We start from the raw sequence: 21,813 nt of genomic DNA on the forward strand, positions 1-21,813 counted from the left end.
CCTCGAAAAGTTTCTACAGCGATGAGAGAAAATCCATATGCTTTTGGATGGGGAGTGGATGCAGTTCAGCTATGGGGAAGGAAAGAGAGGAGCCCCAGACCCTTTATGCTATTCATTCATTTAACCCTCTGGTAGAAAAGCCATTTGCAATGTAGTTGTGGCTGTGCTGGAACTGGCTCGGCACCACAGTTCCAGACTTTTTATTGAGCTTTGTGAAAGCACTTCAGAGACTTGCTTGGCACTGGGAAGATGGGAGAAGTTGGATGGTCATGTTTGCACAGCCAACAGACTCATGCAAGGAGTCAGGATCCCTTAGCAGGGAGGTCAGGAGTGATCTTGCCCTACTGTGGACTTTTTTAAATGAAGTTTTAACTTGATCCCCTTCATTTTGGTGATTTAGAGTAGATTTTTTTTTTTCCCCTCCCTCACCTGAGAGGATTTTGGGAGGGCACAGTTCCCATGTTCTCCCATTCTCCCTTAAAGCTTTCCAGCTGGTAAGTCTGGGGAGCTGCTGTCCTGACAGGGAGTCTTTTCCCTCCTGAATCCATCCTCTCCTGCCTGGCACATGGGGTCAGATGCATTAGCAGGTGCTGGAAGGTCCTAGGGGAGGTCAGGAGTGCCCACAGCACAGAGCCCTTCCCAAGGGCTGGTTTTGACAACTGCCAGCCTGGCCCAAGGGCACAGAGGACTTCTCACCCCAAGGGAATGGCGTGGTCCTGGCTGCATGAAGACGGCTCGGCATGGAGGGGCTGAGACTGCACTGCGGCTGTGCTGAAAGGTCCTCGGTTACAAGGACTCTGGGGCGGTGGTGAAATGAAGCGCAGGGGGACAGCAGCGTGGAGGGGGATTAGCTAATTAATGCACAGCTTGATTAGGAAGTTGGAGCCAGACATGCGAGCCTCGCTCTTCTGCTCTCCCGTTCCCAGTGCTGACCCCTCTTGCCATGACTGCGATGTAGGAAGCCGCTGGAGTCCACTATAGGAAAAGTAAATATTGTCATTTCAAATAGAGAATGGTTTATTCTGTAGCAGAACAGAGGGTGCCTTCTCTTTGAGAGGCCACACTGAGCTCGGGGGGGACTGTAGCCCACACATCTGCCAGCAAGGCTGCTCTTTCTGATAGTCACAAACCCTGGTGCCAGGCATGCCACCTTAAACCCGCAGGTGACAGGGGGGATGTGTGTGAGGCTGGTGTGAACATGTCCAGTAGTTCCAGAGACTGTCCATCACCTCCTTCCTGCCAGCAGGTCCTTTGCTAGTGTTTGGGCTCAGTTTTAAGCAAGGTGCCCAGGACAGGATGGAGTCACTGCAATGAGATGGGAGCTGTGCGGGGCACGTTGCAGCAGGAGCAGGCGCAGGGGCCAGTGATACTGGGGGAGAGGAGGGGTATGGGCTCTGCCCTTCCCCACCGAAGCTGTGTGACCCTTTATATAATCCCTTTAGCTTCGATGGCACCATGGTGATTTACAGCACTAATGCTTTGATCCAGAACATGTTGGACCATGGGACATGAATTAAAATATGAGAGATGACCGTAAAGCACAAGTTTCCATTCATAGCCAGCTGTTTTGTGAAGACGTGACTGTAACCAGGTGTGAAGATCTTGCAGAAGATGAGGGAGAACCAAGCCAGTCTAAACAGATTTGTTAGAGTGTGAATGGGAGCGCAGCAGCGTAAGTGCTATTAATAGGATTTACACAGATTAGTAAACTAATCTGTGCATTTCAGATTGGATTTCATATTATGGAAAAGAAAATTAAGCCACATACCATGCAGACTTTCCAGGCAGTGATTTGCGAGTGTGATCTATTTGCTGGTAGAAGTTGCTGCTCAGAAAAGTTGTGGCAGCTTCACTGGGTTGGTCAGTGACACCCACTGTGAACCCAGAAGGGGAGAGCGTGTTATAGGGTGCAGAGCTGTGCTGGAGGATTTGGGAAGCAGACAATGAAAGGAACAGCACCACAGTCCGTTTAAGCAATGGCTCTTAAAATGCACTACCAGGTGGTAAAGCAGTGTCCAGGCTTGGCTCCATCACCACTTGTGCAGAGTGGTCCTCCTGACTCAGATAAAATGAATAGGGAAGAGAGATGTGAAGAAAAAAGGCTCATAAATAACTTTTCCTTCTCTGCACGTGGCCTGGAGAGGAGCAGAATTGGGCAAATGTTAGTGAAGTGGGAAGGAAAAGGCCTCTTCAAAGGGGAGGGGCAGAGTGCTATTGCTGTGCCCTGCTCACGCTCCTCCTGGTGCCAGTGTACAGGAGGTGGAAGATGGGCAGGAATGGGGAGGTGAGACCTACAGTTTATGGAGTGAACAAGCACCTGGGCCAATTATATATTATCTGTTCCATCAGAGGGTCTAGCCTCAGTATTTTGACTGTGCCACCCATCTGGGTGAATCTTAGCCTGGCTGTACCTCTCTCCACGAGGAAGTACTGTTACTGCTGTTGTACTGATGGGGAGATAGAAATCCAGACGTTTAGGAACTGGACTTTTGGTTCCCAGTGGTTAACATCAGCTAATCTTGGGAGATAGCTACAGTTCAAGTTGCCCCTCAGTCAAGCTTGAAAAATAAAGGATGACCCATCTTTCTCTTTGTGTTTACTCTTATTTCACAAAAATACAAGCATTTGGAACATTTCAACCCCCATTATAGTCAGGGCCAGAGGAAAAACATCATTACCCTTTCAAATTACTGGTTTAGGCTGAAGCTTTACAACTCAGAGTGAGCTGAGCAGTCAGTGATTTTTCTTCTTGCCTCATCTTGTTATGTTGCAGAAAACAAAAATCCCAAAGTCAATTTGATTTGTCTGGGAGAACAAATGCTTCAGAGTTTTCCTGGACCAGGGTTGAAGGTGGTAACTAGTACAAAACACGTAATGAATGTTTCCCTCTCTGCCTGACACCTTTCCCACAGCCCTTGAGGTTCAGGTTTGTCTTGTCTTCACTATCGGTGATAACTCAGCTGATGACCATTTGTGACAACTGGGAACCATTTGCTTATGATAACTATGGCTACACTGAAATGCAGGTTTGTATGTAGGTGTGTGTTTAGGGGTGGTGTTGAACTGGGGCTCTGAGTAACCTGGCATGGGACTGCTTCTGCTGCCAGTCTTGGTGGGAGCTGCCAGGCACAGGATGCTCCAGAAATCCCATCTGAGTTATACAGGGAATGAATTTTCCTGAAGTCCTTAAAACCAAAACTGGTCTTACAAGTGCTGATTTTAAGAAATGCATTTCTTAATTCCCTTATTTTGGGGGGATTGATTTTAGGTCAGTGAAATGTTTCCTTAACTTGAGTTATACAGAGGTTTTCCAAAAATCAGTTATTAATGTTTACTGGTAAGACTGCAATAGTCTAGTAAATTGACCCAGAAGACTAATTTTAAGTTTATGGAAATTTGGATCCACAGGCAGCTCTGACAACTATTCTCCTGTATTTGTAGAGCATTTATTAATTCTATTTCTATAGTGGTACCTTTTTGATACCTGGTTTATTCTCTTGAAGTGTCTTGTTGCATACAGTGTTATCAGAACCAAAGGTTCAGAAAGCATGAGGTGACACCAGCTTTGAGATACTTATATACAGTTCGATAAATGTGATATACCCATATTGATATGTACTTTGGTTTGGAGACCTTCAGCACCTCCAAATTTATCTATATTTTTTAACTCCAAGAACTTAAGAATGAAGTTGAGCAGGAAGCTGTGGCCGTATCCCTCCTGCCTACTTCCCCTCTCTCATCAGCTACTAAATATTGCAAAGCTCATAAATTGTGAAAGTTGGCAAATCAGATCATTGCTTAAGTTTAAGACTGAGACCTGGGGCCAGGAGATTTCAATCCTGTATTACCTGGAATATATCATTACTGACAGACCCGCTGGGTTTCAGTTTCTACCAGCTATAAAGTGGGATTCTCAAATTATATCATGCCAGCCTAGTTGCCTTTGATGACATGATATGCCATTTGGAAAGGGAAGAGCCATTAGATGTGACACAACTTGGCATCCGTCAGCCTTTTGATGCTGTTCCATGCCCTGATGAAATGAGGAAATGTGATCTGGGCAAAGCCCCTGCAGGATGAGTGGGAAATTGTTCTGAAACAGTGATTATCTTGTGGTTCCAGGTCAAAATACCACAATCTCTTGAGTTTCTACTCAGCACGGTGCTAGTCTGTTATTTTCAGGAACTTCCTGGATGTTGGAAGAGGGTGTGCTTATTAAATACAGGAATTACACCAACGTGAGAAAAAAACTGGAAGACAAGTCAATGATTCTGCACAAGTTTCACAGGGTGAAGTCCTGGCTCCCGAAACACAGGCTGTGGTGTCTATAATGGAAGTGGAGCTTGCAAGGCAGGAGGCTTTTCTTCCACTGGACCTGGCTCTGGTACAACCTAAGCAGGAGTGTTGTCTAGTTTTGGGTTTAGGTATGGCTCTCCTATTGTCTTCCAGTCTTGTGAGTCTATGTTAATAGCAGCTGCTTATTTCACAGGGATATTTAATTTATAATGGTTTGTAAAAAAATACTAAGAATTGAGAATAGTTAAGAAATGAACAGAAATAGGCTCTACACTGTACTTTAATTGGCAAATGACTATTCCTGGTTCATTGTGAGCATCGTTCACCTGAACAAGTTGCTTTTGCAACCCAAACTGTAAAGATTCATATCTTTGCGGGGAAATTTGGAAGGAACAGGAGCACTTCTGAGCCGTGTATGTGTTAGCAATACTTGCTGCCATTACTGGGTAACAAACACAAACCAAGAGCAACTGGTCAAGTAGCCTTATTTGCTGGGAGTGACATTTCCAAAGGAATGGGATGAAGCTCTCCTGGTTTGATATTCAGGTTAGCTCTGCCTTTGGTTTGCGCATCCCTCTCCCAGTAGCTATACAAAGCTGTTCCCAGAAACTAAGGCCAGAAGTGGTTTTACCAAGACCACCAGCCCTGATGCTGTGCATAGCAGGAGGTGCCAAATGTCCGCCTGGCAACCCTCTACCAGGGCAGTAAATTGTCAGTGTCGCCCTGGCCGAGCCCAGGGAGGGCTGGCTGGCACAGCCTGATCTCTGTCCTGGGACTAGGCATCCTGCAGTGCTGCCGACCGGTGCAAGGCAACCTTGCCCAATATGTGCAGCATGCCCCACGCTCCCAGGAGCGCTTCCAGCCCGGCTGGGCTCTGCTTGATAAAGCGATACCTGGAAATAGGCTGCTGTCAGCAGCCTGCTTTCAGGTACTGTTGTTTTTGGGAGTCCTGGGTCCTATCTCCCTCTTATCACAGAGGTCTGTGGGGCTGAGAGGCTATGGGGAAGATGGCAAATGAGAGCAGTCCCTAAACACCCCCCTAGGAATTTAGCTGGGGCTCCTGAGGCATCCCAAGCAAAAGGAAGCGTGGGGAAGATGCTGTGGGGGCTCAGCTGAAGCACCTCAGTGCTCGCTGATCTGGAGGCTGGATGTGCTGTGGTCTCTTATCCAGCCCTTGTCCTCATGGGCAGACGTGTAAAAGTGTGCTTTACTTCTCTGGCCTGGTGTTGGCTGCTTTCCTGGCAAATCTGGGGGAGACCAAGCCCTGCAGGCAACGTAAGAAGCAGAAGTACTGCGAACAATGTTTTGAAGCTCTGGTGAGAACATGATTACATTTATAGGCAAGAGGAGGAGAAGGGCTACAGCAGCCTTCAGAAAGCTAATGTCATTCCCTACATAGGGGTGTTATGTGCGTAAATCCCTCCACATGCAGATGATATCACGCCTCTAGAGTTTGCAGCTCTCCTACTGATATTGCTCCAGCATGCTTCTCCTCCCAGCACAGCCCTAACAGGGCAGTTAACCCCTACTGCCTCTGCTGCTGTTCTGTCACAACTTTTGAGCAAGGGGACAACACACTGTTCAGCAGCAGGTCAGGAATCTGCACTAGCTTGGGGGTCTTGGGCCTCAGCCTGGTTCACTCTTTGAGCTTTGGGACTGAACTCTATTATATGTTGCCTGCAAGCGGGAGTGGAGGCTTCTGCTTCTGCAAGTTCATAGTGAACCTCAAAATAAAGAATTTTTTTTTTTTTTGAGAGTCTTTGGTCAGTGCTCACTTCCACCTGCATGCATACAGCACAACAGATAATGTTTTTTAACAGAGACAACCTATATATTTGTATGTCTGTTGCAAATGTGCTTGGGTTGGTATAGAAAGTGTTGCCTTCCAGCACCGCCTTCTGATCCTCTGCCTGCCTTTGTTTGCTTCGGCAGCAGTAAACAGCAAAATCCCCAGCATCTTTCTAGGACATGGGTAGGCTCTTAGCTGTCATTTTTTTCTTGATTTATTATTTTAAGAAACTACTGGCTTAGGACATGCAAAAGCATGCACAGCTCAGGCTCTGGACTAACCCATTCTCACCTCCCGTGAGCACATGTCTCCCTCGCTCCTTGGACTTGGTGGGAGATGAGTCAAACCTCTCTCAAATTGCCTTGATCTGGAAGTGGGTGGCTTTGGAGTCTTTCAGGGCTTGCATGTGCATCACCCTGATGGGGTGATTCATGCAGGAGCGTTTTAGGAGTGTTTTTTCTGGAGCCCGAGTGTTTGCAGGGTCAGTGATCCCAGTCCAGAGCCAGTCTAGTCATCGACAGGGCTTTGCTGGAGGCTTATGTGGCTATCGGTCGGCATCAGAAGGTGGCTGTAAACGTAGTAAATAAATGAATGAAGCAAACGTAGCTTTGGTGTAAGCAGCAAGTCCTCCTGCTGCTGTCAGGGGGCATTGCATCCGAGCCGGATTGGGCTCCTGGGGAGGCAGCATGAGCCAGTGGGCAAAGCAACAGGGGGAGTCAGAGACCTGGCTTTGCAACCTGCCTCTGCCACCCACTGCCAGCACCGCCCCGGGCAAACCACCTCTTCTCCCTCTGCTCCTCTCCCTTCCCAGCTCGGGTTGCTTTTATTTCTGTATACTGTAAGCTCCTCAGGGGAGGGGCTGCATTTTACAGCTGCGAGCGGTATAAGGGATACCACTAACACCGAAATAATTGGCTGTCAGTTTGCAGAGTAGAAAAGAAAATGGTGCGGTGTAACATTCTGGAGTCCTTTTGGGTAACATAAGAACTATTGCAAAGCACTTTGGCTGCAACAACAAAGCTTATTGATTAGCCCAAAGTATTCCAAATTGGGTCTTTCTGCCCGAGAAGTAGCAGGATGAAGAATTAAAGTACTTACACATGAGAATATTGTACATGAGTTATTAAGTAACCATCAGCTCTACTCCAGCGCTGCTCAGTTCCTCTGGACTGCGTGCAACTTCTGAGCATTTTATCTTTTTCCTTGGGTTTTCACAGGCGTGTGCCAGCTTCTGCAGCATATAAACTAGGTGCTATTTTTATTGAATCTGGCTTTAATGTAGTAGATTTTTCACACGTGTGTTGGTTTTTTATTGTTGGTCTCATTCCTGAACTTTCTGGCACCTCTAAGTGTAAAGTCAGTTATGTGCACATTGTTTGGCAGATGAATTCCTATTTCTGGGAATAATTTTCCTTCTAAAATGTATTTTTATATTAAAAATGTGATCTGTATCCATAACTGAGATATACTGTCCTGAGACTCCAGTCCAAAGCTTTCTGCAGCCAGAGATCACCACAACAGGGGATGCAAGCCCTGCAAGGAGACCTCTGCTTTCCAAGCCAAGACTATTTATATTAAGATCTTGTTTTACTGACCCAACCTCTGCCTCTTGGAGCAGGAAAATTCCCTTCTGATCTGGCACCGGGGAAAATCCAGCCAGAAACAGAGGATAAAAAGTGCTGTCTTCCAACGTTGCCTGCCTTCCCAGTTTGTCTCCCCGCTAGATCAAGAGCAACCGCCCGTCTCGCCAAGCCTGCTATCAACCGTATCCCAGCTACTGCCCTGGCAGCCCCGGTCCTCCCTCGGTCATCCCCAGGCCCCGTGTGAAAGGTGGGGGCTTGGGGAGCCAGCTGCCCACCCTTCCGAAGGTGCTGTCCCCCTTTTCTCCATCTGCACACAAGCTGCCAGGGAAGAAGTAACCATGGCTGTGTGTGGTTTTCTCGCCCAGGGTGACCTGGAACACATCTGCAAAGCCCTCCAAAGTAGCAGGAATGCGCTCCGTTAGGACATGATTCATCCTGCATACCGCATGGGTGGCTGCTCAGGGAGAATTTTGACATTTGCATATGCTGAGACTTTCCGCTTCTCAGTTGCCCTCAAACCCCCCGTACTTTGTCTGCTCGAGTGTGCAGGGGCTGTGCAGCCAGAAACCCCCTCCTGGAGGGGACCTTCCCTGGCTGGAGCCAACCCAGCTGTGGTGGTTCCCCTCCTGGCTCCGTCACATGGCAGAAATGAGAGGAGAAGCTGCTCACAGCTACGTTGAAGGACGCCTTTAGACTCTCAGCCCCTGCTCCAAGCAAAGCTGGATGGAGCTGCCGTCCAGGGATCGATCAGGAATTTGGTATCTGCAGGGCAGGAAAATATTATCACAGTCCTACTGCTCAGGCGAAACCAAAGCATGGCAAAGGGAAGCACTACAAACAGCAGGACTGAGTCACGCACGCTGCTTCTGGGAAGGAAAAGGCGTTGGGCAACAAGGCAATTGTTTCTCTCTACCTTAGGGCTGTTCCCGGGTAACTGGATTTACTTCGGCAGCTGCAGAGTGTGAGGCGGGTCAACCCCAGGCAGAGAGGGGAGAGATGCTCCCAGGGCCGGGAGGCGGCTCGCGGCGCTTTGCCACCGGGACCGCCGTCAGCAGCGCTGCGTGGAGCCAGCGGGAAAGATGGAGGAATGCTGAATAATGGTAAGGAAAGGTAACATCTTAGTGATGAAAAATATAATAGGTATATACAACTGGGTCTGACTGCTACAAAACTTAAATCTCTCAGACCTCATCTTGCTTCCTATGGCCTAAATGCAATTTATGAGGTGAAAGGGTGTTTTCCTGCTGGCATGTGCAGGCTGTCAAGTATCTCTAATGTACATATAGCTTCAGCGAGGGAAACTATTTCACCTGTACAGGTTAGCCTGCTTCAACTTACTGTCATTCATTTTGGCATCAAAACCGTAACTAGGCAATCCTTGTATTTGGAGCACAGATCTTAAGTAATATGGTAATGTGTTTAAATCCTTTAATATCAAGGGAACATAAATTTCAGGCTGTTCTCAAAAGTCTGCTCAAACCAGGTCTGATACCAAGCACAACATTTTAAAGAAAAATTTTGACAAACATGGATTTAGCAAATGGGAATTTACCTACCCAAAAAGAACCCCTGACGTAGAAAGCATCCCAATGCCACGGGAGCCACGAGTAAATACTGACTAGTCCTAACTAGTAGGTGGAAATATATTTCAATAGTATCTATCTAATTACAGTATAAATTTCATTTGAGACACAGATTTAATAGCTAGGTTTGAGATGAAATAGAAGATTTATGGTTTTTAATTTAGTATTTTAGAAGCAAAGTTAGGGTCTGACAAAACCCACTCAAGTCAACAGAGAGTCTCGCTCTAGCTTAAGTAGGCTTTAGACCAATTCCCTGGTGAGCACAAGAGTTCCTAGTTGCCATCACCCTCACGATGAGTCATTAAAAGCTGAGTTTCTACTTTGGATTGCTTTTCTAATACAAAATTCAAAGTCCTCACATTATATCCAAATGGAAATATTTACACAAGATGTGTATAAATATAAAGTTTATTCAGTATAGTGTTTAGAAAAATAAGTTCACATCATCTCAGAATACAAATAAAACACTTAATTGTCCAGGCACAAACCCCTATTACAGTACAACAAACATACATACTTTAGATCTCTTTGGTTGGGTAATTAAGCACAGATATGTTTGATGATACACTCTGGGGCGGCATCACCTAACAGTGCAGTAAAGTCTTCTGATTATTCCCTCCTCTAATGCGTACATTCCGCTTAAGTTTCATATTTGTTGTAAGGCACAATAAACCCATATCGCAGAAATAACTGGTTAGTTCTGGACAAACAGTACATGCAGCAAAAGAACAAACATCCTCTGAATGTGAATCCTGAAAGTCAGAAGATTCACTCCCTCCTTGAGTTCAGAAATTTAAGAAGCTAGTTTTAAATTATATGAAACATACAAGTAAGGTATAAAATATCCTTCAAGATAATAATTGCTAGGAGATACAGGAAGACTTCAGGTCTCCTTGCTTGCAAAATGTCATTACTTTTGTTTCCAGATTTATAAAATTACTATTCTTTTTATGATTTGAGATGCTTCTTGACCACAAGCACTAGGCGATTCATGCCCCTGGGAGTCCTGCACACGTATTTCGTATGAACCGGGAGGGATGCACCCTCTTGGTTGTTCATCTGCCCTCGCTAAGAAAAGTGCACAGGCACTGGAAATCTGATCTAGTGGAAGGTATCCCTGCCCATGGCAGTGGGGTTGGAGCTAGATGTAAGGTCCCTTCCAACCCAAACCATTCTATGATTCTATCAAATCTACAGACGGGAAAAGCTCCTGTGCACACAGGGCTGAATTTTGCCCTGCTTAATTTAACTGAAAATAGCTATTGAGGTGATTTTGCAGGATTTGAAGTCAGAATCTGTTCATTATTGTCATTAATGTCGGATTGATAGTAATAACAATAAAGATGGTTCCAGCCTTACTTCTGGGTAAAGTAGCTTTCTGAATGCGTCTTCCTGAATCCACAGGTAGGGTAAAGCAGTAAGTGGAAAGAGGTATATGCTTCAATAGATAGACTGTGACCATTCGGTTACAACTGTCCGAGTGTCAGCCTTGTGCACCGGTTCATACTGCCACCGTACACCGGGCCAAATCCATCCCTGACCCAACTCCAGTGAAATGAATGGACCATATTCTCGGCTGGTGTGAAAGGACATTAAAGCCAATGGAACTGAGCTAGTTCAGCCCAGCCCAGGACCTGGCCAATAGATTGATTTATGTGACTGAAATGTCCTTTTAGGTAAGACCACAGGAATAATGCTGCAAATAGTCCAGACAGAGCATTCATTTTAATGTATTTCTGGTTCTCTGCAAAATTCTGGGTGAAACAGAGGCAACTTTAATTAAAAGTAGTAAAGAACAAAGGGTTTTTTAACATCATGCTTTGTAGGAATTTGCTTAAACTTTAAGCGTATTTTTCAAAGCTGAGTCTGGGACCAGAAAAGTAGTAGAATTTGGCAATGTTTCCTGTAAGATTTCCAGTGGACTTACAAGTTACAAACATATGTGAAGTTGAAACGATCCTTTATTCTCATCCGTAACAGAGAGGGAGGGAGAAGGAACATGTATGCCAGAGAGACATACCTTCCATTTAAACAACAGAATGTGATAATAAGGACTGTCTGTGGGGCTTGGACACTCACTGCCATTCACGTGTGTGGGACACGAGCATCCATATCCCCTAAACACTGTGTAAAATCCTTAGCTAGGGAATCAGTGGAGCAATGCCTTATTTACAGCAGCCGAAGATCTGGCCCCCAGGCGCTTTTCGGGACTTTGTGTACTGTCTATTTAGAGCAGTTAGCCTGCTTGCTTGAGGGTCATGTAATAAAAACTGACCCTTATTTTACAGTAGGAGTAAAACTACTATTTAAATATCTATTTTAAAAACACTGTACCGTGCAATGAATCTTTATATTGTGCATATGTACCTGCAGAAAACATGAGGTTATAACTACGTTATCTGGAGGGAATGACACTTATTTTCAATGGGAGAAAAAAAAGAGTAAAACATAAGTTACTTGATATCTGGAAGACTAGAATAGATTAATCTTACTTTGTCCCAAACCACTGGTTTTATGTACATCCTCCGCTCCCACTGAAGAATGGGAAGTCTCCTGTTAGAAGTACCAGACACTCCAAGATACGTGCCACTGTAACAACATACACAGTTTTCACCTCAACTGTGCTGCAAAGCCACAGAATTCAGAGCCTCAGTAACACAACAAATGCAAAGGAGGAAAAATTTTAAAAAAGTAACAGGTACTGGCATAACACCACAGTCTTTTCAGTTATGAGACCTGATCGCGTCAACAACTGAGAGAGTGCTCTGAAATACTCTCTAGCTCGCCTCCAAATATAGCCTGAGCTTCACAAATGAAATGTTAAGCCCCAACCAACTCCTTCAGAGCCATACACACATTCTCCATTAATATGACAATGATACAGGGTCCTTTTAATTTTCCAAATGGTTGAACAAATTTATGCAAAGCAGATACAGCTACTGTTATCGTCATCATCGTCTTCATTTTATGGGCAAAGAAGAGGTGGGAAGCGGATTGCTCACGCTGGAACCCAGCAAACAGATAAACAGGCAGAGCAGAGAGGAGAACTCTGGACTATCCGATTCCCTGCTCACATGGAGATCCCCTGAATGTCAAGGGAAGTTGTGCCAGGGGAACATATAGCTCCATGTTCTGCTTGTGATAGTCTCCACTTTAAAGTGCTTGCCTTAAATACCCTTTCTGCTTGGGAGCACGTGGGGACAGCCAACGGCTTATGGGCTGCTTCTGTCTGCAGAGCATCGGTGACTCGGCACAGCTGTGAAGTGTGCGCCTTGCACACTCGCTCTTCCCTTTCCCTGCACTTTTCCCTGCAGCCCTAGAGACTCTGGCTCGCAGTGTGGACTCCAGTGCTTACTGACAGAGCTCAGCTTCGAGGTTCCACAGAATACGCTGCAAAACACGCTGTATTCAATATAGTGCAAAACAACAGAAAGGATGCCTACGCCATGCGCACGGTGCACAGAAAAGACCTTCATTCCTCAAAAGCTTTCCACAGAACCAGTTAACAACCAAGACAGAAACAGACTGGGATGTGCTACCCCTATTCTCTTTCCTTTCCATTTTTTTGTCCTTTACAAATGATCTTGTTTTGTCCTGAGCCTGATTTGGAGCCTACAGAAGCTTATGAAAACATTTCCCATTGCCTTCCAAAGGCTGTGGACCAGGCCCCTGATGAGGATGACCACATGCTTCAGCTACTGCATATATTCACATTAGAATAAAAATTAACAAAACAAAACCACAAAGATTAACAGCATGTCATTTTTATACATCTGCATTCCTCTTATTATTTTAAAGCTTAAGGATGTGCTTTTCCATGCTACAAAAACTCCTCTGGAGGAAAGGTAAGATCTGTTCCACCTGCCCAGAGCCTGCCTGCTTCTGCTGTCCCTGGCACAGCACAAAGGGCAAAGGGAGAGGAGACCCATTCCCAGCCAGGCAGAGACCACGGCTGCTCCCACAAGCCCTTTGGGCAGCTGCAGTTCCCACCATCAGCCCCCATGCTGCTTATTCTGGAAGGACATATAAATACACACTTCTGTGCACTTCTGGATGGGGGCCTGCTTGCTTGAACAGCAGCTGAAGCCCTCCCACACAAGCTCCTTGGCCAATGGGTCCATGTAAACATGGGGCTCCCTTCCCTGGCCTGCCCACCCGACCTCTCTTGCTCATCTGCCTGAGGCTGGAGCCAAGACCTTTCCCTCAGCATGCCAGCTCTGCCCGTGGTCCCTCTCTGGACTCCTCCTGCCCTGCTGACGTGGTGCAGAAGGACCTAACTTTGGTGCTCTGCACCGCTAGTAAATGTCACCCACAATGACCAACAGACTTAAAACTCTTCTTACTTGTGCAAGTAGGGGCACCGAAGTCAGCGGGTCTACCTGCAGAAGTAAGGCATCAGGATTTGGCCCTGAGGACGGATATTTGCAAATCAGTGTTTTTATTCCTCCTGCCACTGTGCTTTAGTAACAAAGATAAGGCCACTAGGAAGAAAGGCACGTGGAATTCTGTAAAAAATACACAAAAAGGTTCAACTAATTCGCAAATTACTAACAAAACAAACAAAAAACCCCTGAACACAAAGACAGAGGGGGTAGAGACAGGGACCTCCTGGGTTTGTGAGACTGGGAGTTCATTTTCTAGTTTCAGTGTGATTAACATTTTACTTTTACAGTCTATTGCTTGAAAAACTACAAAAAAGTAAAACCTTGTCAGAAATAACTACGTTTACTTCCTGCTCAAACAATAAAAATAAATTAAACAGCCAGAAAACGTTTTCCTTTTCAATGCATTGTGTCTAAAGTGAAAGGGAACATAAACCATAAATAAAATCCATTGTACTAATTTAAAAAAGTCTCCTTTATAAGAACTGAAACAATATTTACATTCATACTGGAGAGAAAGCTTCTGAGTTGCATAATTAGAGTTTCAAATGATGCTTTTTCTGGTGCATTGACAAAATGCTAGCTGTAGCATTTAGAAATCTGTAAATGTTTGATGTGAGATTTTTGGTTTGAATGCAAGTCTGCTGGAAAACAGCAAACACACCAGTAACAACATTTATGATTTTGTTTAGTTGCTTAACCTCAAACAACATAAAAGTAGTCGGTGAGGTATCGTCTAGAGTTCCTTAAAAATTTCTCAATGCCCATGGACTAGAAGTAAACAGCAAAAGTGACTGCATTGTTTCTACCTTTTTGGAGCGAGATTTTTGTTTTCTATCTAAAGTTAGGAGTGTATACTTACTGTTGAGAGTACGTTGTACTATGGAGAGTCTAGTTAAATTATCAGGGTAGTATCTCTTAGCCAAACCTGTACCCATTCGCTCGGTACTTGCCCTGGCATTTCCCTTCTCCTTTAATCTGCTTAAAAGAGAATACTCCATGCAAACCAAGTGTGGCAACCTAATTCCATTGCCAGAGATTCCTCTGTACATCGATTCAGACCATTTACATGTTCTTCTGTTTTCTTTAAATGAAAAAAACCCACCAAACAAAAAAAAAAAAAAACCCCACTTGGTGCTTGTTAGGGCCTCAACAGGAGACTTATCTATTAAAACAGAAAGCAAGAAAAAAAAGTTACAAGTCTTGCATATCTTCATCCATCTGAACTGTCTGCAGTTTGGCAAGTTCTTTTTTGTCCGTTTCCAGTTCTTCACAAACCGTGTCAACCATGTTACTCATAACATACTTGGATTTCGAATCCAGCATCATTAAATTGCCAGTTGACTTACTCTCAGAATTAGGTAAGAAATTCTCTTTGACGTCAGGTACGGCTTGCAGAACTAACCTGTGCTCTCTGACAAAATCTTGATGTACTTGTGCAGAGGGGTGGCTGACACGGTCTCCACTTGTAGAAATTATTTCTCCAAGCGCGGGCTGTGCTGTAGAAATGGACAACAGATCTTGACTGGTAATGAGGGAGCAGTTCTGAAGGGTTGCATAGTTAGTGTTGCTGATAGATATCACGGTAGAGGTACTGGTCACAGGTGATGACATAGACTGGCTCTCCGAGATACCAGAGTTCAGTTCTGCAGCATTTAAAAGAGTTGGTGTGAGGCAAAAATTATGTGAGGGTGTTACATTCACTAACGAGGAGGCCAGGGACTGGAGTCCTCCGCTGGATATATTTTCAGAAGACATGTTTACATTTAGTTGTGTGTTCTGACTGACTGGCATCAACTGAGAAAACACAAGGCTTCTTTCCAGTCCTTCTTGCTTGACAGAGCCTACTGCCTGGCCTGAATTGGGAACCGTATAAACGACTGCACTTGGAGCGAGGGGGCTGAAGAAAACTTTTCCTTGCTGCACTGTTGAAGATTCAGTCGTAAAAGTTCCTCCATCAGATGTGCTGGGATTTACTGAAACATTACCTAGAGAAAGGGAAGCAAAAGAAAACACAGATTACAGTTGGCAGAGAGTTGCGCAGGCATTTTGTTAAGACATTTTGGTCTTTTTTATGTTTGCGGTACATACATAGGCTAATATTTCATGCAACATAGAACAGCGTTGTTTATAACAGGTGAGAGAAAATTTGGTATGAAGAAATAAAAGCTTTTAAGAGAAACCGCTTCTAGAAAGAAAAAAAAATGTTCTGGTATATTAGGTATCTTTTAGACTCTCATTAAGGGGCAAACAGTCTCCAGCCATGTGATTAAAATGAACGTGCTTTGGCCTTCACTAGTTGCCACCACTCAATTTCTATCTAAGAATAGAAACATGAAAAGCTATTAAAGATAGTTCAGTGACAGACTACAGCTTGTGTGTGGGAACTGGAGAGACGTCACATGAAATCCGCTGGGCAGAAACCACCCGAGTCAACCTGTAGAGAAAACATCAAAAAACAGTAACTTGGGTTAACTAGGTAGTCCGTTAAGGATTCTCATATATTGCCTTTCACCTCGCTTTATCACATATTTCTAAAAGCTTAACCCTGCCACATCCACCACACTGCGTAGTCACCCAGCGACTGCCTACCCTTGCTGAAAGCCATGGCACTGCTCACGTGATGTTGTAGCTAGCCAAGGCAAGAAGAGGTGGCCAGAGATAACCTGAAGTTGGTTTTACTGGATGTGCCATGTAAATTGCCGTTATAATCATTCCTAAAATAAGATATACTGGCTCTTGGGACTGGGTCCCACTTCAAACACCCCTCTTTCTCAAAAGCAGTTTAATTATCATTTTAAGAGGCTACAGTTGGAGACACCTGAATTTTTTACAACACTGAAACTGAATTTCTCACCTGGGGAATATTTTAGCTCCCTATTCATTTCTGTTAATCAGTGATGATTTTTTGGAAGATCTTACTCACATGCATAAACTAGAAGAATAAAGCAAGGCAACCTGAAGTTACCCATCAATAAGGTACCATCTACTGTAGCTTACTGAAAATAGCCTGCAGCACATTTCACTTGGAATAGGCAGCCAGATATCCATCCGTCTTGTGTTAAGAAAAATAAAAAGAAATCAAAGCAGCAAATACAGATCTTTTCTCTGCACTGGACTAGACATATGGTGGATCACTCTCCAGTGGGAATCAGTATTTTTAACAATGGGGACAATGTTCAGTGAGGAGCTTATTATGAATCTTAGGACTTTCAAATACAATACTCCCACACTACTTAAGGGACAGAACTTTCTTTCTCACCTTTTCTGGCTGTCAGTTTATGCCTTGGAGCATGCGGATTAAATGGCTTTTGTAATTACAGGTGGTATTCAGACTGAATGTCTTCTCTTTTTTGTCTTGGTTAAGCTATGTACCAATAACTTCCAGTGACTGCGAGTGCCACATTTTAGGATCTTATAATTATGCACCCATTTAAAATGGGTTTGTACAGCTTCAGTGTTCCTCCCCATAACAAAGCAAGATTGATTAATTCCTTATACACATTTAATTCAAATAAGTTAACATGAGCACAGTTTGATTTTCATTATAGTACTCACAGGTCCTGAAACTAGAGAGATTCATTCAAGTTTAATTATTTTCATAACCAAAGATACAGTGGCTAATGAGTAACAAAGCTGTTCAGTTGTGCTTTGTAACTGACCTGCTTCAAAACAAAGATCCAGAACTAGGCTTGTGCTCCCTGGGATTCTTCCTGGCCGGCCGCAAGTTTCAGTCTATGGTATGTTAAGACAAACTCTAAAGCAAACTTGGGGAGGAGCCTGAACACTTGGCACATGAACCTGTGATGACATATTTCCCTTGGACTGAGGGCAGTTTTATCCAAATACCCTCGCATTTTATATCTACGAGCTATTGCGTATTTCTATTGTTTCCCTGCAGTTTAATCTTTCTTAATTACAGGACAGAAAATGTATGAGCATAACTGCTTGGTCTTGTTGTGTCTATGGTAATTTAAAATTTATTTTTATGAAATGCTTTGGTTAAAACAACAAAAAACCAAAACAACCACCACAAGAACAACAACTGTAACAATTTCCAGCTGCCGTAATTTTCATTTTTATGAACCTTCTCATTAAAAGAATTCAAGGGCAAATGCAGAATATTTTGAATTACTGAAATATGTAAAATTTACAGATATTTGTGAAGACTGGTATCACAGACTTCTGAGAACAGCATGAGCTGAAAGGGGTGTAAAATGCCAGACCTCCTTCTCTGCTTTTAGTAGAGGAGCTCAGCCTCGTGTAACAGTCTGGCCACAAGCATAACCCACCATAAAGGAAGGCAAAAGGTATTATTTGATGTACCGTGTGTGGCCATGGCCGAGGTACAATCCTGGTATCTTGGAGGAAAAGGACCACAGTTTCTAAAATGCTAAGCATGCCTGATTCCAACTTTTTCTCACACCTCTTACAGTACAAGACAAAACTTTTACCTTGTGAAGCTGCCACAGAAACAGGAGGCAGCTGCAGAGAAGAAAAACCAATGCTTCCGTTCAGCAGCTGGCCATTTGTTCCTGAATTGGGGATCTGGACAATGCCATACTGGTTTATTTGGACAGGAGCAGTAAAAGTAACTACAGAGCCTCCATCTTGGGAAGCAGCAGTTTGTACGCTTTCCCTTTTCACCTCTGAGCTTGGTATCAATCCCGGGAACGAGACCGGGATGTTACTGGGGCTGAAGGTGGCTGCCGTGGCATTGGGGACCGAAGCCTGAAGGAGTTTGAAGTCCTTAACATCTTCTGACGAAGACGACAGTATGTCAGTAATGGACACCCCGTTGCTCACAACGCTTGACGTGGTTTTGGGCGAATTTAAGGTAACCGTCTGCGAAGCCCCCACGCTGAGTCCATTGAGAATGACACCGTTGGGTCCCTGAAGAAAAGAGCTACCATTGAGAAAGACGGGAGAGGTACTGGCAGGCACGAGGTTTCCATTCAACAAGACGCCAGATGAACTCAAGGCTATTTTAGTGTTTCCGAGCTGCTGCATGTAGACGGGTTCCGTGTGGCCGGGAAGGCTGAGGCTGGTAACGCTGTCGGATGAGCTGGGGAGCGGGTGGGGAGATAAATCCTCCTGTCCCTTACTGGATTCATCTTCTGTGCTAGGGTTGCCATCTGACTCGCTAGGGAAAAGACGGAGAGATGACATTGCATTACCATGGCGTGCCAGCGAGCTCTGCACCAAGGGGGACTCTTTGCTTTGATACAGTTTGTGAGACAGTTTGTGAGAGTTTTCCTAAGTAATCTTTCCCAGTGTTTTGCCTTTACAAGGCACTTTAAACGAACTTCAAATCAAGGGGGTGAATCTTAGAAATCCTTAGAAAAGGGCACATCAAATCAAACGCTTCCTGAGGAGAAACTTTACAAACTGGGTTATGGACGTGCAAATAAACCCCCCTCCCTGGCCATCCGACCCGGCCGACCGAAGGGGGTTGCCCGGGACCCCCCCCCGTCTCCCCGGCGGTCCCAGGGTGCCCACGGCTGTGAGACCGGCCGCAGCCATTTGGTAAATCGCTGGGCGGCAGCTGCGGGAGGTGAGAGCAGGCCGGGAAGCGCCGCCCGACCCCGGCCAGGGCCGGCCCCAGGCCCCCCGCCACCCCCGGCCCCGGGGAAGGGGGAGGCCCCGCCGGGGGCCGGGCCCGCGCTGCCCCCAGGTGCCTCCGGAGGCACCTCAGGCTGTGCTCGGCGGAGGGGGGGGAAAGGGGGGGCGGCCTTTGTGCCGCGCCCCGCGGGGCCGCCCCGGGCCGCCGCCCCGGCCCCGCCGAGCCCCTCCGCCCGGAGCTACGCCGGTTTTTTTTTTTTTTTTTTTGCTGACTGATCCGCCCTCGACTGCATTTTTCGGTCGCTCCCTCCCTCCCTCCCTCCCCCCTCGGCCGCTCGCCCTTTGATGTGTCCCGCGGAGAGGGGGCCGCGGCGGCACAATCGCGCCCTTGGTTGAGAAATGCCTTGGGGCCCTCCGCCGGCCGCCGATTCCCCCCCCCCCCTTCCCTCCCTTCTCCCTTCCTCCCTCCCTCGTCTCTCCCCTCCCTTCCCGTCCCTGCCCCGGGAGGAAGGAGGGGGGCGGGAGCGGGGAGGTCACCTCCACCTGCCCGCCTCACGGCGCCGAGCCCCCGCCGCGGCCCCTCCGCCCGCGGGGAAGGCGGGGGGGAGGCCGAGGCAGAGCCCCGGGCCGGGCGCGGGCGGCGCGGGGCCGGGCGGGGGAGGCTCTCCCGCCCCGCGGGGAGCGAACGGCCGCGGGGGCTGGAGGCGGAGGCCTGCGGCGGGCCGAGCCCGGCGGTGCCGCTGCTGAGGCCCGGCGCGGCCGGCCCCGCTCCCCCGTTGAAACCCGAGCCCGGCCCGCTCCCGAGTCAGGTTTCAAAACAAGGCGAGCGGCGGGACCCCACACCCCCGCGCGTCCTCCGTCAATGATTAACTCTGTCAGGCGCGACAATTAAAAACAAGGGGGTGGGGGGCGAAACAAACACCCCCACCCCCCGGCCTCCCGTCCCGTCCCTTTCCCGGAGCCCGGCGGCTCCCCCGGCCCGGGGGGGGGAAGGGGTGGCGGCGCGGGCCGGGCGCGGCGGGAGTGGGGAGAGCGGGGCGGCGGGGGCCGGGGCGGCGGCGGGGGCCGGGAAGTTTCCCCGCGCTGCTCGCATGCCTGCGTGCCCGGGCCGGGTGGGTGTGTTGGGAGCGAGCAGGCGGGGAGGGGGAAGGAGGGGAGGACGAGGCGCACCGAAGGTAAGCGCCATGTTTGCAAGGGAAGAAAGAGCCGGGAGAGGGAAGGCAGGCAGGCGGGAGAGGGGGCGGGGAGGAAAGTTTGCCCTCACCTTTTGGACTGGGTCTCGGAAGGGTTGCGGTCCCGCTGCCTGCGGTTCTTGAACCAGTTGCTGACCTGGGTGAGGGACAGTCCGGTGATCTTGGCCAGGTTGCGCTTCGCGGCCGGCGAGGGGTACCGGTTCAGCTTGTAAAACTCCTTCAGCGCGTTGCGGGACTTCTCCTTGAAGCAGTAGACCGTCTCCTCGCCGTCCCAGATCGTCCTGGGCAGAGGATATTTCCTCCGCAGCCTGTACTTGTCCACCGCCCCCAGGGGTCTGCCCCGGGCTCGCTCCGCCTCGGTGTAGCGAGCCTTGTACCAGAGCTCCTGCAGCAGCGGGTGGTTGGAGGAGTCGAAGTTGTGGCTCTCCAGGATGCTGTAGAGCTCGGCGTAGATGCCCTGGTGGAAAGCCACCAGCGCCCGGGCTTTCATCAGGCTCTCGTTGCCACGTAGCAGATCGCTCGGGGGCAAAGACCAGAGGAACCTGGCCAGGCGGTCCAGGTTCCCACCTTGCTGCAGCGCCTCGCACACGCAGGCGACGTGGTCCGGGGAGAAAGCCAGGGGGGTCTGCGAGGAGGAGGAGGAGGAGGAAGAAGAAGAGGTGGAGGAGGGAGAGGACGCAGCGTGGTGATTCCTAGCCAGGAGTTCCGTGTGGAGCAGTACCTGGTCCGCGGCTCCCTCCTCCGCGGCGGCGGTGGAGCCTGCGTGCTCCATGGGGAACGGGGCGGCGGCGGGAGGGGGCGGCGGCGCGGGGTTGAGGGCTCCCGCCGCGGCCCCGTCGGGGGGCACCTTGCTGGCTTCAGAGAGGATTTCCATCACATTTTCCTGCTTGATCTCCACCGCGCTCGTGATCTTGTCCGTGGGGGAGGCAGAAGACATGTTTCGGTTTGTTTTCCTTTTTTTTTTTTTTCTTTTTTTTTTTTTCCCTTCCCCCCGTCCCCTTCTCCTCCTCTCCCCCCTTCCTATCTCTCTGGAAAGTCCGCTCCTCCTCCTCCTGCTGCTCTCGGCCGGCTCCTAGCCGATCAGGTTTCCTCCCGGCCACGCAATAACCATTAAAGATAGCTGCTATAGCAAAGTAGTGTAAACGGGCTCCTCTCCGCGGCTCCCCCCAACGTGACTCCCAGCCCCGCTGCAATACTATATGGCACCGCAGCCTGCTGGCCCGGCCGCGCCCGCCCATTGGCTGCGCCGCGCCGGGGGGGCGGGGGCTCCCGCGTCTCCAGGGCAACCGTCAATCAAAGCGGCCCCTCTCCTCTCCCCCGCCTCTCTCCCTCCCTCCCCACCTCCACCTGGAGCGCGGCGCCCGTCGCTGGGACCCCCCCACCCCCGGCGGGCGGCAGCGGCGGCGGCTCCCCCTCACCTGCGCC

The 21,813-nt window shown here is 47.9% G+C and overlaps 1 protein-coding gene across 1 annotated transcript; it reads right to left on the minus strand.

The window, feature by feature from the left end:
- Positions 1 to 9,643: 9,643 nt before the first annotated feature.
- Positions 9,644 to 21,737, minus strand: LOC141943517 (homeobox protein SIX4-like). The gene is made up of 3 exons (XM_074868987.1): positions 20,460 to 21,737; positions 18,088 to 18,776; positions 9,644 to 15,621 (listed from the first exon to the last, which is right to left on the minus strand). The coding sequence occupies exons 1-3, from the start codon at positions 21,323 to 21,325 to the stop codon at positions 14,828 to 14,830; spliced, it is 2,349 nt and encodes a 782-aa protein (XP_074725088.1). The 5' UTR covers positions 21,326 to 21,737; the 3' UTR covers positions 9,644 to 14,827.
- Positions 21,738 to 21,813: the final 76 nt, after the last annotated feature.

This window comes from Strix uralensis, chromosome 4 (genome assembly GCF_047716275.1).
Source record: "Strix uralensis isolate ZFMK-TIS-50842 chromosome 4, bStrUra1, whole genome shotgun sequence".
In the NCBI taxonomy this organism is placed as follows: domain Eukaryota; kingdom Metazoa; phylum Chordata; class Aves; order Strigiformes; family Strigidae; genus Strix; species Strix uralensis.

Coding starts and splice junctions, on each gene's coding strand:
- LOC141943517 (XM_074868987.1), bottom strand. CDS start 21,325: ATGTCTTCTGCCTCCCCCACGGACAAGATCACGAGCGCGGTGGAGATC. Junction 18,777..20,459: donor TCCGAGACCCAGTCCAAAAG/GTGAGGGCAAAC, acceptor TCTTTTCCCTAG/CGAGTCAGATGGCAACCCTA. Junction 15,622..18,087: donor TTCTGTGGCAGCTTCACAAG/GTAAAAGTTTTG, acceptor CCCTTTCTCTAG/GTAATGTTTCAGTAAATCCC.